Source organism: Onychomys torridus, chromosome 2, assembly GCF_903995425.1.
Source record: "Onychomys torridus chromosome 2, mOncTor1.1, whole genome shotgun sequence".
NCBI lineage: Eukaryota > Metazoa > Chordata > Mammalia > Rodentia > Cricetidae > Onychomys > Onychomys torridus.
Genome location: NC_050444.1, coordinates 150,099,033 through 150,115,260, shown reverse-complemented (window position 1 = coordinate 150,115,260; position 16,228 = coordinate 150,099,033). Strand labels below are relative to the sequence as shown.

At 39.5% G+C, this 16,228-nt stretch overlaps 1 protein-coding gene across 4 annotated transcripts in view; it reads left to right on the top strand.

Annotated features, from left to right (window-relative positions):
* The window catches only part of Kdm1a (lysine demethylase 1A), a 51,902-nt gene that overhangs the window by 806 nt on the left and 34,868 nt on the right, over nucleotides 1–16,228 (top strand). For all 4 annotated transcript variants that reach the window (XM_036178145.1, XM_036178144.1, XM_036178142.1 and 1 more), the window contains exon 2: nucleotides 5,501–5,666. In XM_036178145.1, the coding sequence (XP_036034038.1) occupies nucleotides 5,501–5,666 (166 nt within the window). The remainder of the gene's footprint in view (nucleotides 1–5,500; nucleotides 5,667–16,228) is intronic.

Sequence of the window (16,228 nt, the reverse complement as noted above, 5' to 3'; positions counted from 1 at the left end):
ACGAAAAGGAAGGGGTTTCTTTCCTTTGTTTTTAAAAGGTCTTGCTCTTCGCCAGTTTTTTAAGTTATTTTCCTCTCCCAGTGCTCTTTTGGCGTAGATTAAAAAAAAATTATTGTCTGTGTGCTAGTGGAGATCATAGGACAATTCCCCCGAGTCGGTTTTGTTCATCCACCATTGCTCAGGAATCGAACCGAGGTTGTCAGGCTTGGCGGCAGACGCTATCTCCAGCCTCAGGTAGACTTTACAGATAAGGACGCGGATGAAGAATGCACGTTGGTCACGGTGCAAATGCAAATATCAAGATTTGATAAACAGATAACCTCAGTCTCACACCTCTGTGTGCCAGATGGTGCATTTGGCACACGGCCAACGTTTTCATTTTGCCAAACACCACTGACCGGGTATTGTTAGCTTCATTTTAAGAATAAGTAGACTGAGGTTTACAATTTAAAAGTCTGGTGTTTTGACAAGGTGTCATTCAAAACAAAGAACCACCTGGGGCATTGACATTGCCAAGCACACTGGTGTGACTTTACTGCACAGACTTTGGCGTTTTCTGGAGTGATTTTTGTTTGTTTGAATTTTCAAGACAAAGGTTTCTCTGTGTATGTAGCTTTGGAGCCTGTCCCAGAACTCAATCTGTAGAGCCCAGGCTGGCCTCGAACTGACAGAGATCCGCCTGCCTCTGCCTCCGGAGTGCTGGGATTAAAGGCGTGTGCCACCACCGACCTGCTTCTGGAGAGTTCTTAATCCGACAGGGAAACTAGAAGTACAAGCAGGTATATGTTGAATGCATGAAGTGGTCTAGGGATGAGGCAGGATGGCACAGCACTTGCCTAGCATGACCCAGGCCCAGGATTTGTGTCCACAGCGCTGCAAAATAAATACATCAGTACAAGTGTTAAAGTTGTTCGACTTAGGTGCCCTTTCCTTATACATGTTTCCTCCTGCTGTACTAGAGAACTGTATGTGCTAGACAGCTTTTCTACCACTGCACTCTATCCCCTTTTTATATTGAAGCTATTGAAGCCCAGATTAGCCCTGAGTTTATTTTGTGGCCTAGATAGGGCTTGAACTTGTGATCCTCCTGTGTCAACCTCCCAAGTGACTGAGATTCTAGGCCTGCCTTATTAGGCCTGGGCTTGTTTCATCTCAAACTCTGGAATGAACACATCCCCCTAGGCTTCCAGAGTATCCAGGATGACAGGTGGATATCCTTGTGCCAGGCTGCTGTGTATGGTTTTTCCAAGTTGGTGGGATGAGGAGCATCTTAAGAGGAGTGTTTTACCAGAGAGCCCTCAGCTTCAACTACCTGCTTGAGAGATCTCATGCTTACTGCTCAGTAAAGTGAATTTGGAGGGAAGGCTTTTTTTCTGTGGGTTTTCATCAGAACATGGATTAGAATGGTGGAGTACTGGGGCTGGAATGGTTTCAGTCCAGATGGAGGAGAGGAAGGGGGTAAGGAGGGTCAACCAAAACCAGTTATGTGTGAAAATGCCAAGGAAACCTAGCCAACATGCTTTTAAAATCCCCTAAACTAGAATCCTGTTTTTAACTTCCAAAGAAAGTGCATGTGGTGAAGGCAAAAGACCAGTGGAAACACCCTTCCTCAACCCCCCCTCACCCAGTACCCAGATAATCTGAACATATTTCAATCAGCCTGCATTATTTTTTGTTGTTTTTGTGTAGGTTTTTGTTTTATTTTAGAGGCATTAAAAAGCACAGTGACTGATGATGTCAACCCTTAGAAATGAAACAAGGCAGAGCCCAGTAGAGTTCCATTTTATACATTCAGTTGAAAGTGTGACCAGAAAGAGATTTGAGAGAATTCATGTGCCAACGTTGTTTTTTAAAAATGTATTCATAAGATAAAGTCAGCACCACAGTCAGTGTAGAACATTGTCACTGTTTCCCAGAGACACCTGTACCATAGCTGTCTTTTCCCATCCCCCACCTCCAACCCCTAGCAGCTATTAGTCTACTTTCTGACAATATGGAGTTGCTTATTCTGAACATTCTGTATGGCGTCTCAGGATATGTGGCGCTGTAATTTGCCATTAGTACGGGTTTGTCATTTATCCATTTGATGGACATTTGGGGGGGTGTCTACTTTTTTGCTGTTATGTATAATTTAGCTGTGATGTACAACATGTAAGTGTAAGTTTTCAAGTCTTGTAGTACCTGGGATTTTAATTGCGGAGTCACGTGTAAATTCTGCTTCTCTTTGATGAGGAAATGGTACCAAATGTTTTTCTAAGTAGCAGCTACAGTTTCACCTTTTCATCGGCAATGTGTGTGCGTTCATTTTCTCCCTATGTTTGTAGTTAGCGCTGTCTGCCTTTTACTGTAGCCATCTTTGTGGATCTGAAATGGCATCTCATTGTACTTTGACATGCATTTCCTTAATGGCTAATGATGTTGAACTCATACTGTAGTAGATTAGACTGGCCTCAAACTCACAGAGATCTGCTTCTTCTGTCTCCCAAATGCTGGGATTAAAGGCATGCGCCCCCACTGCCCAGCTCATTTTTTTTTTTTTAAAGGACAGTTTAGGCTGGTCTTAAACTCCGTATGTAGTTGAGGATGACCTTGAGTTTCTGATCCACCTGCCTCCATCTTTTAGTACAGTGCTGTGATTACTGGCATGTGTCACATACCCAGTTTTATTTGGCACTGAGGATCAAACCCAGGGCATCCTGTGTGCTAGGCAGGCACTCTACTAACTGAGCTACATCCTCAGCTCTACCTAGTCACATTCTTGGCTCATTTTTTTAAAGTGGGTTTTTTAATTGTTTTATAACAAGATTTATTTATTTTTTTAGTTTCAAAAGTTTTAAACTTTGATGAGGTCCGATTTATGTTTTTGTCTTGTTCCACTGCTCCCAGTGTTACACCTAAGGAATGTCTTTCTGGACCATCATTTTGTCCCTTGATAGTAGTTTTCTATCCATGTGTCACTAACCCACTGTTCTGGTTTTTGTGGTTTTAAAAAAGATTTTTGAAATCAAGATGTGTGAACTCTTCAGCTTTGTTCTTTTTCAAGATCATGTTGTTTTCATAGGAATTGTAGAACTACTTTATTAAGTTCTTTAAAAAAAAATTCTCGCCAGGTGGATCTCTGTGAGTTTGAGGCCAGCCTGGTCTACAGAGTGAGTTCCAGGAAAGGAGCAAAGCTACACAGAGAAACCCTGTCTCAAAACCCCCCCCCAAAAAAAAAAAAAAAAAAAATTCTCGAGGGCGTGTGTGCATGTGTGTGTGTGTGTGTGTGTGTGTGCGCGCGTGCGTGTGTGCACACCGCGCGCATGTGCAGGTGCATGGTATATATGTTCGTGTTTGTATAGAGGTAGAGGTTGACATCAGTTGTCCTTAATCATTTCTCTGAATTATTATTGTTTTTTAAGATTTATTTATTTATTTATTATGTAGTGTTCTGCCTGCATATATGCCTGCATGCCAGAAGAGGGCACCAGATCTCATTATAGATTGGAAGCCACCATGTGGTTGCTGGGAATTGAACTCAGGACCTCTGGAAGAGCAGCCAGTGCTCTTAACCTCTGAGCCATCTCTCCAGCTCCTCTCTGAATTATTTTTAATCTAGGATCTTTCTCTTTCTTTGAGCCTGGAGCTCACTGATTTGTCCAGATGACTGTAAGACTCCAAGATTCTCCTTTTTCTGAATGTTACTGACTAAGCCATTGTCTTTGTAATTCTCTTGGGCTTAATTCCTGTTTTTCCTTCTCGATTAGCTCTTTTTTCTTTTGTATGTGCATATGTGTAGTGAGTATGTGTGCGTATGCTTGCGTGCATGTGGAGGCTGGGGGTGGTATAGAGTATTTTTCTTAATCACTCTCCACTGAGGCAGGGTTTCTGACTGAACCTCAAACTTTTGTGATTTGGCTTGTCTATCTTACTCCAAGGATCCCTGTGTCTCCTGAGCACTAGGATTACATGTGGGCCGCCACTCCTGGCAGCCTTTTATGTGGGTGCTGGGGACTATGGTTTTTTTATTTCTGTTTACTGTTTCTGCTTTTGTCCCAGGAGTCATTTTCCCAGCCTGTGATCACTTTTTTTTTTTTTTTCCTGAACTGAAGATTGAACCCAGGGCCTTGTGCTTGCTAGGCAAGCGCTCTACCACTGAGCTAAATTCCCAACCCCCGTGATCACTTCTTAAACTTTCAAAAGAAACATGAGATATGTTTATTTTGGGGACAATAAGAAGCAAGGATGTGGGGCTAGAGATGGCTCAGTGGTTAAGAGCACTGGCTGTTCTTCCAGAGGACCTGGGTTTGATTCCTAGTACCCACATGGTGACTCACAACCATCTGTTCCAGGGGATCCAGTGCTCTCTTCTGGTCTATGTGGACACTGTATGCATGTGGTACACAGAAACACTTATATGTTAAAGCACCCATAGCAAAAAATAAATTAAAATGCAAAAAAAAGAGGTGAGAAATTTTACCCATTCATAGCCAGACTTGGGAACTAGTGTAAACATAGCTTCAGTGGATGATTATCTGTTTAAGGAATAAAAAGCAAACTGATGAGTGTGGCCAGCGTTGTGGGGGAAGGCTCTCCAAGGCTATTGGCTGCTGGACAAGCTCCAGGTTCAGTGAGAGACCCTGTCTCAAGGGAAGAAAGCAGAGAGTCATATAGCAGGGCATCCATTTTTCTCCTTTGGGCTTAGAATTTGCAGGAGTACATACACCCCACAGAATTTTTTAAAAAGGAAGCTGAGGCCAGTTTATACAGGCTTTGCTTTAAGAGTTTTGAGATGTATACAGACAATATAGCAGTTTTGTTGCTTGGAGATTTGTCTAATGTGGGGGTGCCTCTTTTAAAATAGCATGAAATTACATAATCAAAATTAGGTTGAAGTTTTGTAAAGGTGTTACTGAAGATGGCAGGGTCAATGCCTCTGGCAGTAGACCTAACAAATTAGGCTGGGCCATTTGTCCTCAGTATTTATTTGTCAATTTAAAGAGACAACTAATAGGAAAAGTCAGGGGGAAAAGATACTCAAAGTGGCCACAGTGGGAAGAGAAACTAATGCCTGAGCTATATCCTCAGTCTTTAATATACTAAGACAGGATATCGTGTTGTAGGCTGCCCATGAAATCATTGGTTAGCCTTGAACCTGGGTTCAAGAACCTGGGTGCTAGAATTATAGGCATATGTCATCATAGCTTGTGCACTAGTTAACTATCTTTAGATGAGGGCTATTTTAATTGATACTTTAGTGTGTGAGCATGATAATATACACACTGAAAAGAACTTGCAAGAGAGCTTGAGTCAGAGATATGTGACAGCATTATGGTGTAAGTTACAGATTGGAGTAATCCTAAACTGACACTGTATTCTCCCCTGAGGCCTTCTGTCTTTAATAACTATGTTGGCTAGATCCTTGTGAAGTTTGAAATCAGTTTCCGTTAATGCTTCCAAATAGAGTCCCTGATTGAAATTCTCATTGTATTTAGTTTTTTCTGTTATAATTTCCACATAGGTAGAATACAGAGAAATGGATGAAAGCTTGGCCAACCTCTCAGAAGATGAATATTATTCAGAAGAAGAGAGAAATGCCAAAGCAGAGAAGGAAAAGAAGCTTCCCCCACCACCTCCTCAAGCCCCACCTGAGGAAGAAAATGAAAGTGAGCCAGAAGAGCCATCTGGTGAGTTGTAGTGACCAACCATGGTTTGATTTATCTTAGAAATAAGAATCATTTGTTCCTATCTTGCGGTGTTATTTATGTCTTCATCTTTGGCTTATATTCTGATTCTGGGGGTCTTTGCTGTGTGTCTTTTTATGTGTGTGTATACGTGTATGTATGGGTACATGTATACATAGTGCTGCTGATAATTTTTTTGTAATATATGAAGAAAATGAAGGATGGTGATAGATAATGGTAGTGTATATTGGCTAGAATTAGGAGAAAATAAATGGTTAGAGAAAACACAGAATGTCAAGTCCGCAGGATCAGTCCTGTCGGCAACAAGTTGACTTCACAGCTTCAAGTTTTGTTTTTTTAGTGTTACTGTTTCTGTTTTTATTTATACATACTTGTTAGTAAAAACTTTTTTCCTGATGAACATATATAAAAACATTCTGAAGCTAAAAGGACCAGGCCTAAGATTTTGTAATTTTGTAATTTTTATTATTGAGCTTTCTAGTCAAAGGAATGGTATAAGAAAAGACCATGGGGGGCTGGAGAGATGGCTCAGAGATTAAGAGTACCAACTGCTCTTCCAGAGGTCCTGAGTTCAATTCCCAGCACCCACATGGTGGCTCACAACCATCTGTAATGAGATCTGGCGCCCTCTTCTGTGTACATAATAAATAAATAAATCTTAAAAAAAAAAAAAAAAAAAAAAAAGACTGTGTAGCTGGGGAGATATTCAGTCATGTAAGGACTTGCTGTGCAAGTCCGAGGACCTGAGGTCAATCCCCAACACCTGTGTAAAAGTTGAGTGTGGTAGCACATGCCTGTAATATCAGTGTGAGGAGGCAGAGACATGATGACCACTGAGGTGTGTTGGCCAGCCAGCCTAGCTGAATCTGCCAGCTCCAAGATCAGTGACACTGTCTTAGAAAATAAGATGGAGAGGGACTGAGGAAGCCAGGCACCGTTGAACTCTGGCATCTTTATGCACACTCACACACATGTGCAGCCACACACACACACCAAAGAGAAAAGGCCATGAAGAGATACTGATTGCACTTAAGCTTCCTTAGCCCATGAAAAGATGATTGGGATTTATATCGTTATAAGACAGCCTTTAAAGAACTCAGAACTGTTGTCCACCTTGGGTCCTAGCTTTCTGAGGATATCCTAATCAGTTCAGGCTTGTTTTGGAGAGACAGTGTAAAACAAGAGTCTTAATTAATATTTTGTGTTTTCTGCCCTGAATAACATTTCATTAGCTCACTTTGACTTTGGAAATTATAGTGTTCCTCTCCTTGAAATGACTTGAAATTTCTATTAGCTGCCCATACTTCACCAGTTCTTTTACTTCTGTACCCTTAAAATAGGAAGCTTATTTTGGGTCACATCTGCTCTCTCTTGTATTCCTTTTAGAGTTAATCAGATTAAAACTCATTCTGACAACTTTTAGCTTTAGACATAGCATCTTTTTATTGTGTTATCCTGGATGTTTCTCCTCTTTGGTGTCATTTTAAATGACTAGAACTTAAGTATTTTTCTAAAGCCTACTATTAATGCTGGTACTCCATTTGACAGTATTAGAAGTCAGTTGTTAATGTAAATTTAGGTTTAGAGCTTAAAATGTACAATTGAAATAAAATATTATAAAAAAACTTTCTGAAAAAGAGAAAGATTAAATTCTAAATTCATTTCATCCCAGTATCCAGGGGTTTTCCTAAGACTTTCTTAAAATAATTTTTCAGGCAGCTCATTATTGGAAGGCTTCTAGTCTGGTGCCTTACATTTGCACATGCCTCTTGAGGCAGTAGAGCCTTCTCCATACCTCAGCAACACCTTCTCATTGTTGCATTTTCTTTTTGCCCTTCCCAAATCTTGTATTTAGCTTTTTTTTTGTTTGTTTGTTTGTTTAGTCTGTATCTCCCTCTCTTCTTTGTAGCCTCCTAATACAGTCTTTGATTCTTATCTATAGCCAGAAGTTTTCCTGTGTCCCACCTGGCCCATAGTAGCTTATAAAATAAACACACAGAGGCTTATATTAATTACAAACTGTTTGGCCTATGGCTCAGGATTCTTGCTAGCTAGCTCTTTCATCTTAAATTAACCCATTTCTATTAATCTGTGTTTTGCCACAGCCATAGCGTTACTGGTCTGCTCCTTGGGTGGAAGGCTAGTGTCTGCTCTGACTCTGCTCTCTTCTCCCTGTATCTCTCTTGGATTTCTCTCCTGGCTCTTGTCCTGCCTTACCATAGGCCAAGACAGCTGCTTCTTTATTAGCCAGTGGTAGTGACACATATTCACAGTGTACTGAAAGACCATGCCAAGCACTTATCTTTTTCCTCTGTCTTTGCTGGGCACTTGGTATTGAAATGCTTGCTATAGCTCATGAGGCTACAGATTCTCAACTTAAGAGTTCTTAAGTATTGTACAGTGATGATCTGATATCTCGGAGGTTGTTTTTTGGTGTAGTATTCTGTGGTCCCAGTAGATAAGATTTATCTTAGGTACCAACTTGATATATACTTTCTCTGTCCTTTAAAAACATAAACTAAGTCTTGGTTTTAAGTGTTTTTGTAAGAGAGTTTTATTACATAAATATCAGGCGCTGGTCCTACAAGATGTGTTTTGAAGGGATTTGGGATTTGGAGGCGCTGTCTCTACTCCATTATGTTTCAGTAATCCAGTAAACCACATAAAGAAGGTGTCTTATTATTTTTGAGAAAATTAGGTTTTAAGTTAAGAAAATAGGGGTTAGGGATTTAGCTCAGTGGTAGAGTGCTTGCCTAGCAAGCACAAGGCCCTGGATTCGGTCCTCAGCTCCGGAAAATAAAAATTAAAAGAAAAAGTTAAGAAAATAATTAGAAGTTATGTTTTAATGTTTTAAGTGTTGCTTGCTTAATTTTATTCTTACCTACTTTTAAATTTGTTTACACAATTTTGCTTTGCTTTCTAAAGTGTTAATTTGAGGGGGAAGGCTTTGTTATTTATAGAAGCCCAAGGTGTTCCAAAGATTGATCAAATGATGTAATTGGAGAAGTTCCTGTAGGTGAGAATTGGATAAGGAAGCCAGAAGGCAGATTGGAGCCATCGTATAGAGAGCCTGGCTTGACTGGTAGTCTGGTTGGAGGTAGGTAGTATCCAAGTTACTTTGTTTTTGCAGAACTGGGATCTAAGCCAGGGTCTCCCCTAGCCAGAACTGTGTTCTACAAGTTATTCACCAGCATTTCCTCAGTCTCACTGAGGCCCTTTAGAGTAGGAGGGTCGTACTGAGTTATTTGCTATAGAAAAGTCAGTTTGTAGAGGGAACTAAAAGCAGGGGCGGGGGGAACATTGTAGAGAGAAAGTTTTAGGAGAGTTGATTTGTAGTGGGGTGCCTTTCTCATGCTAAGTGATACTTCATCCAGCCCCCATAGTTAATTTTTAAAAATGAAAATAAGAGATATTTTGTTTGATGTTTGATTAAATTTAACTTATTGGAAGTTCTCTATTTGGACTTAAACATTGCCCCTTCCAATTTTTTGACATTGTAGTCCTTCCTGTTAAGAGCATATGGGTAAATATAGATTTTTTTTTTTCCTCTGTGTAGCAGTCCTGACTATCCAGGAACTTGCTTTGGAGACCAAGCTGGCTTTGAACTCACTGAGGTCCACCTACCTTGCCTCCCAAGTGCTGAGATTAAAGGCGTGTGCCACCACCGCCCAGTTTACAGATTTTTAAATATTAACTTGTTTATTATTAACCTATATTATTTTGTTTTCTTAAAATTTCCATGTTGTTTATATTTGGTTTAACAACTAATGGTTTTGTTTCATTTCCCAGTATCTTTTTTGTGAAGATTAAATTTTGTTTTTGTGATTGGAAACAAACTGCCTTTGGGTCGTGTGTATTGGTTAACAGTGGAGCTTCTGTAATAGAAAACTCAGTTAGTTGACCTTCACTGGAGTTACCGCCCTGGGTTGATCTAGTAGAAATGCACTTTATTTGGAGCTTGCCTCAGCTTGCCTCATGTACTTCAGATCATCCCTTGGCATTGTTCAGGCTTTATGCTGTTAGCTGCTCTGCTGCTACTAAGCCTTTGTGTACAAAAGCCTCACTTGTCCCATTCCACTGCTTTACTATTAGTGACTTCACATTTTCAGTAGAGTACTCTGCTTTAGGAACATGACATTCTATTTTGATAATAGAGTATAAGTAGCTTTGTTGTTCGTAGCTTGAGACATTTATGAAAACTTACTTCAAAATAATAAGCAAAAGCACATTTAAAATGGGCCATTAGATACTTTTCCAAGGCTTCTTCAAGTTAATGTGTGTGAGCTGTTTCCACAGAGGCCCTGCTTAAACAACTGCTCAGTTCTCAAATTAGTTTTATTAGATGGTTAGTGGATTGGCAGTTATAATCTGTTAAGTATGGAAAGAATATTCTATATTATGTACATTCTTTTTAAAGCCAGATGAAGGTCTCTTTGCAGTAGAGTCAGTTCTTTTGTACTTGGGGGATGTTTGTGTTTTGGGGGGAAAGCTGTTAAATTAGCAAAATTAATTTATGTGATAATTGGTATAACAAAATTTTTAAATGTGTGCTTTAAATAATTTGGGGACCCTTGGAATAAACTGTCGGCTTAAAAGTATCTTAATTCACTTTGGATTAGAAAGTGTAGTTCAGTGGTAGAGCATTTGCCTAGCATAACATAAGGCTCTGGGTTTGTTCCTCAGAACTGCCAACCCCATCCCCCCAAAAAAAAACAACAACAACAACAACAACAAACTAAAACAAATCGTACATAAAAGGATATCCAGGAGCTAGGGAAATGGTTCAGTTAGTAAAATGCTTGCCTTGTAAGCATGAGGACCCGAGTTCAGGTTCCAACAACCCAGGTGCAGTGCTTTATGTCTGTAATCCCAGCCCTGGAGAAGCAAAGACAGGACTCGTGGGGTTTGCCAGCAGTCTAGATGAATCAGCACGTTCAGGTTCAGTGAGACAACAAATAAGGTGAAGACTGCAGGCATAGTGATAGATACCTTTAATGCCAGCTAGAGCCATGTGGATCTCAGTGAATTCAAGGCTAGCCAGGGCTGAAAAGTGACGAAAAAGTATACCCAACCAGGATTAGTAAAAATACTGAATAATCTGAAAAATAAGTATAGAAAAGATAGGAGTAGAAGAATTTAATTTGTCTCAGTGACATTGGCTCACAAATTCTATTATAATGAAAATGTGACAAAAATTGATAATATTTGGTTAATTGATTATTCAGTTTAACAAAAATCTAAATTGTGGAATCTTTTATAGTGTGTATTTTGGAGGTGGGGGGGTGGTTCAAGGACAATTTGTGGAAGCTAGTTCTTACCTTCTACCATGTAGGACCAGGGATTGAACTCAGATTGTTAGGCTTGGCAACAAATGCCTTTACCCAGTGAGCCATCTCTCTGGCCCTGGAGAAGAGCTTGTTTTGTAACAGGACCTCATATAGCCATAGCCCAAGCTCATTTTGGTTTCACTGCGTTGAGGCCAAGGTTGAACTCGTGATCCTCCTGCCTATACTCCCAAGGGCTGGAATTATAAGCATACATTGTCACACTCAGCTGGTTTTCTTTACTTTAAAAGAAAAGGAGGGGGTTGGGGATTTAGCTCAGTGGTAGAGCGCTTGCCTAGCAAGCACAAGGCCCTGGGTTCGGTCCTCAGCTCTGGGAGAAAAAAAAAAAAAAAAAAAAAAAGAAAAGGAGAAAACAGAGAGAAGTGAGATGGCTCATTGGATAAATTTCCTTGCTATCTGTGCAAGCCTGGTGTGATGACCTGCTATAGACCTACCTGGTCTATGATAGTGAGTTCCAGGACAGCCAGAACTATGTGGAAAGACCCTGTCTTTAAAAAAACAAAAAAAAAACAAAACCCTAGAGAGACTTGGAAGCTGAAAGTGTAGAGAGTAAAGGATTGGAATATAATACAGAGGCAAAACTTTTGAAAAGTAAAATGCAGCTGGAAGATGGTCCATGTCTTTAATCCCAGAATTCAGGGGAAGAGGCAGGTAGATTTCTTTGAATTCCAGGCCAGCATGGTTTATATAGTGAGTTCCAGGACAACCAGGGCTACATAGAAACACCCTGTTTCAAAAACAAAACAAACAAAAACATTCAAGAGGCTGGAAATAAGGGTTCCTTCTGCTCTGCCATGACCTTCGGTGAATCTCTGAGTCCGAGGCCAACCTGGTCTACAAAGCCAGTTCCAGGACAGCCAGGGCTACACAGAGAAACCTTGTCTCATTGAATAGCTTGATCTGTTTGGGAGGCACCCAGTCTGTGGGACCAGGATCTGTCCTTAGTGCATGAGCTGGCTGTTTGAAACCTTGGGCTTACACAGGGACACTTTGCTCAGTCCGGAAGGAGGGGACTGGACCTGCCTGTACTGAATCCACCAGGTTTAAATGAATCCCCAGGGGTGCCTTGATCCTGGAGGTCATGGGAATGGAGGGGAGGGGCTGGGGGGGAGGTGGGGGTGGGGGCGGGAGGGGGGAAGGACAGGGGAACCCATGGCTGATGTATAAAATTTAAAACATAATAATAAAGAAAAAAATCAAAACAAAACAAAAATAGAGAAATTCTCTACACAAAATAAGATTCCTCCAAATGCAGTAGTTCTTTATTCATTTTATTCAACACACAACTAATTGTACAATTGTGGTCCTTTGTTGCAGGTATAGTTCTGGAGTCTAAGAATTCAAAAATAAGACTAGATCCTCCACCACAGTATTCAATCCAAAGGACTACAGATACTAGCAGCTGGCTTGTATTGAAGGAAAAGTGTAGCGAGAATCCAGGAGTTCGTTTTATTTTCTAAAGTGGTAGATAAAATTGTATGAAATTATTTATATCAGATATGTGTATAATCTGTTTTGAAGTAATCTTTTTGTGTATTTGTAGAGTGTCAGAATCTATTGAGGTAACATATATATTACCTCGATGAGATCATTTTTATGAGAATACCTAGCACCTACTCCTGGTATTTTTCAAGACTACACAGCTTTATTGTTATTTACTGTAGTCACCGTGTTGTTTCATAGATTTTTGGGTTTTGTTTTTTTTTTGTTTTTGTTTTTCGTGGCAGGGTTTCTCTGTGTAGCCCTGGCTTTCCTGGAACTTGTTCTGTAGACCAGGCTGGCCTCAAACTCACAGATCCACCTGTATCCACCTCCTAAGTGCTGGAATTAAAAGCATGCACCACAACTTCCTGGCTGTTCCATGGGTCTTTTAGAAATTGTTTGCACCAAAAGCTCTTAACACTGTGACCAGAGATTGATGTTCTCCACAGAACGAAACAAGCACTCAATAGTGCTGTGTTTTTCTGAGAAGATACATGCATGTCCCTGAGTCAAGTTTTAAGAGTTTAACTTAAAACTTAACTCTCTCTTCAGAAATCCTGATGAACCCATGTGACCTGGATGAATGAAGAGCAACTAAATAGAAAATGTATTTAAATAAAAATTGTTAAATAAAAATTTATTGTTTGCAATAAAAAATAATTGTTAGCAAGTTAATGTTTCTGCCCCAGATTGGATTTTAGAAATTTTACATTAAACATGAAGAACTGATGTTAGGGTTTTTTGTGAAGTAGTTTTAGATTCTTGATTTTGAACTGTTAATTGCTTTTGACTAGTAAGAAGAACCATCAAATCCTATGTTTGGCCTTAGAGAGATTGCCCTACTTCTTTATTATATTTTTTTTAATTTTTTTTTCTTTTTTTTGGAGTTGAGGACCGAACCTAGGGCCTTGCGCTTGCCTACCACTGAGCTAAATCCCCAACCCCTGCCTACTTTCTTAATGAATGGGTTCATTTACTTGTTTTGGTTTTTCAAAATAATAATTTTAGCTAATAGTTTTAGCTGAGCAACTTTAATGTCATGACTTTGACTTCTCTTTGCTACAATCATTTATTTGGGTCTGATCACATGGTAATACAACAATGGGATAATTTGTCTGAGGATTTTCCTCATTTGCCAAATGGGGCTTTCTGTGCAGAGTCCATTGGGAAGATGTAAACTCCGCTGTTACGTATGAACATGTGTTAAATATGCAGTTGAACCAGGACTAGGACAAACTGATAAGAAATGAGGTCAGCTTATCGCCTTCGTAGATTTTTTTTAGAAACTGGAAAGTCATTTTTAGTACTTCATTGTCAAATATGTGCAACTGTGAAGTAGAATAGAAAGCATCTAGTATGAAATGTTACAATGGTATTTTTAATAGTGGTCAGAATAAAGTTTGATATTGTCCATTTTAAAACAGGTAAATAAGAAAAGTAGGCTTTGTTTTTACTGCTCAGACACACTTGAAGCTTGTAGCTAGGCAATATAACAGAATCTAAATTAATACCTTTTCATTGGAACATTTTGAAAACCTATACTATGAATCAAGACTTTGCACAAAAATAGGGAACCGGAAAATCCGTACTGTGGAATGTGGGTAAATAGTGTGTGAAAACAGTCTTTCTGTTGATTTCTGAAAGGTGTGCTTTCCTCAGCAGCTTACTGTGGATGGACTTCTTACTTTGTCTCCATGGTCCCTGCTGCTTCTGACTTGTGGTCTTTCTGGCGTCATGAAGTCCCAGGCAGATTGTGCTTTAGCAGAACCCTTTCGTAGTTCTAGACATTGTGGAAGTTGCTTGTTTTAGCTCACTTTCTCAATGATGGTGTAAGTTTGGGATTGCTATTCCTTTGAAACCCATGGATTTTATTGATATTGTTGCTCAAATACTGGCCATCATTAACAGTGTTAAAAGGCCTCTAGTGTGCTTGAAGATTCTGGTTATTTTTGGCTACCTCTGTGAACCTAGTTTACTTTGTTTTGCATTTATTCTAACAAGCATAGATCATTTGTTCTGCACAGAATTGGGTCAAATAGGTAATAAAGAACTGTATTGAGTTTATTTATTTATTGTAGGGTTGTTGGTTTTTTTTTTTTTTTTTTTTTTTTTTTTTTTTTGGTTTTTCAAGATAGGGTTTCTCTGTGTAGCTTTGTGCCTTTCCTGGATCTTGCTCTGTAGACCAGGCTGGCCTCGAACTCACTAAGATGCACCTGCCTCTGCCTCCCAAGTGCTGGGATTAAAGGTGTGTGCCACCGAGTTTATTTATTTAATGATGCTTTAGATTATTTTTACTATTTTTTATGTATGAGTGTCTGTCTCTGTCTCTGTCTCTCTCTCACATCTCTATATACACATGTATATTTGGTTGCCTGAAGGCCAGAAGAGGGTATCAGATTCCCTGTAACTGGAGTTACAGACAGTTGTGAGTCACTTAATGTGGGAGCCCTTATCTTTAGCCTCTTGAATGTTTTTTTGTTTGCGCTTTTTTCGTTGTGGGGTTTTTGTTTTGTTGTTTATTTGTTTGGTTTTTGTGTGTGTGTGTGTGTGTGTGGTGTGTATGTGTGTGGTGTGTGTGTGTGTGTGTGTGTGTGTGTGTGTGTGTGTGTGTATGTGTGTTTTAAGGCAGGGCCTTTCTGTGTAGCCCTGGTTGACCTGGAGCTCACTGTGTAGACCAGGCTGGCCTGGAATTCAGCCTGCCTCTGCTGGGATTGAAGGCATGCCACCACCGTGCCCAACTTTTGAACAGTGTTTTAAAAGTCATTTCTTAAAATGGAGATAGCAGAAAGTTAGTACCAAGTAGTGGTAATCACTCTCCTTTTTTAAAATTTTTATTTATTTTATGTGCATGTACCTATATGGCACAGAACAGGTTGAGTATGCAGGAGTCAGTTCTCTTCATCCACCATGTGGGTCCCTTAGCCCAAACCGAGGTCATCACATGTGACAGCAACTGCCTTTACTCACTAAGCTGTCTTTCTGGCCCACTTATTAACTTTTAAACTTTTGTTTGGTTATTGTTTCTTAACTGGTTTGCTTTTGAAATTATGGCTTTGATTACTCTCCTAAGATCAATCACATATATTTATAAGCTCAAACTTGCTGAGCCTCTTTCTACCTTCATGTAGTTTTGAAATCTTTAGATTCATTGTTCCTTCTATGTTCTGTTCTTTAATTTTCAGCCATCTTTAGAATATTTCCATTTCAGCTTTATCTCTTTCCATTTTATCTATTGAATTACCATTCTCCTGAATTAAAAGGGAATAATCTTTCAAGTGCTTTATCCTTTCTATGCCCTCCTATGCATGCTTTTTTGATTTAAGTCTTGTCCACTTACTCATTTGTTACAAGTTATTTTACTTCACCTATAAATTATTTTGTTGACATTTAATTGCATTTCCTTTCTCTAGGTCACTCCAAGACATGTTACAAAATGGTTAGATCAGTTTAATTAAAATACAGTTTGTGGGACTGGAGAGGTGGCTCAGCAGTTAAGGGCACTAACTGCTCTTCTACAGGTCATGAGTTCGATTTCCAGCACCCACATGGCAGCTAACAACTGTCTGTAACTACAAGATCTAACACCCTCATACAGACATGCATGCAGAACACCAATTCACATAAAATAAAAGTAAATAATTTTAAAAAATACAATTTGTTCTTTGATTTTTTTTTTTTTTTTTTTTCCATTGAGACAGGGTTTCTCTGTATAACAAT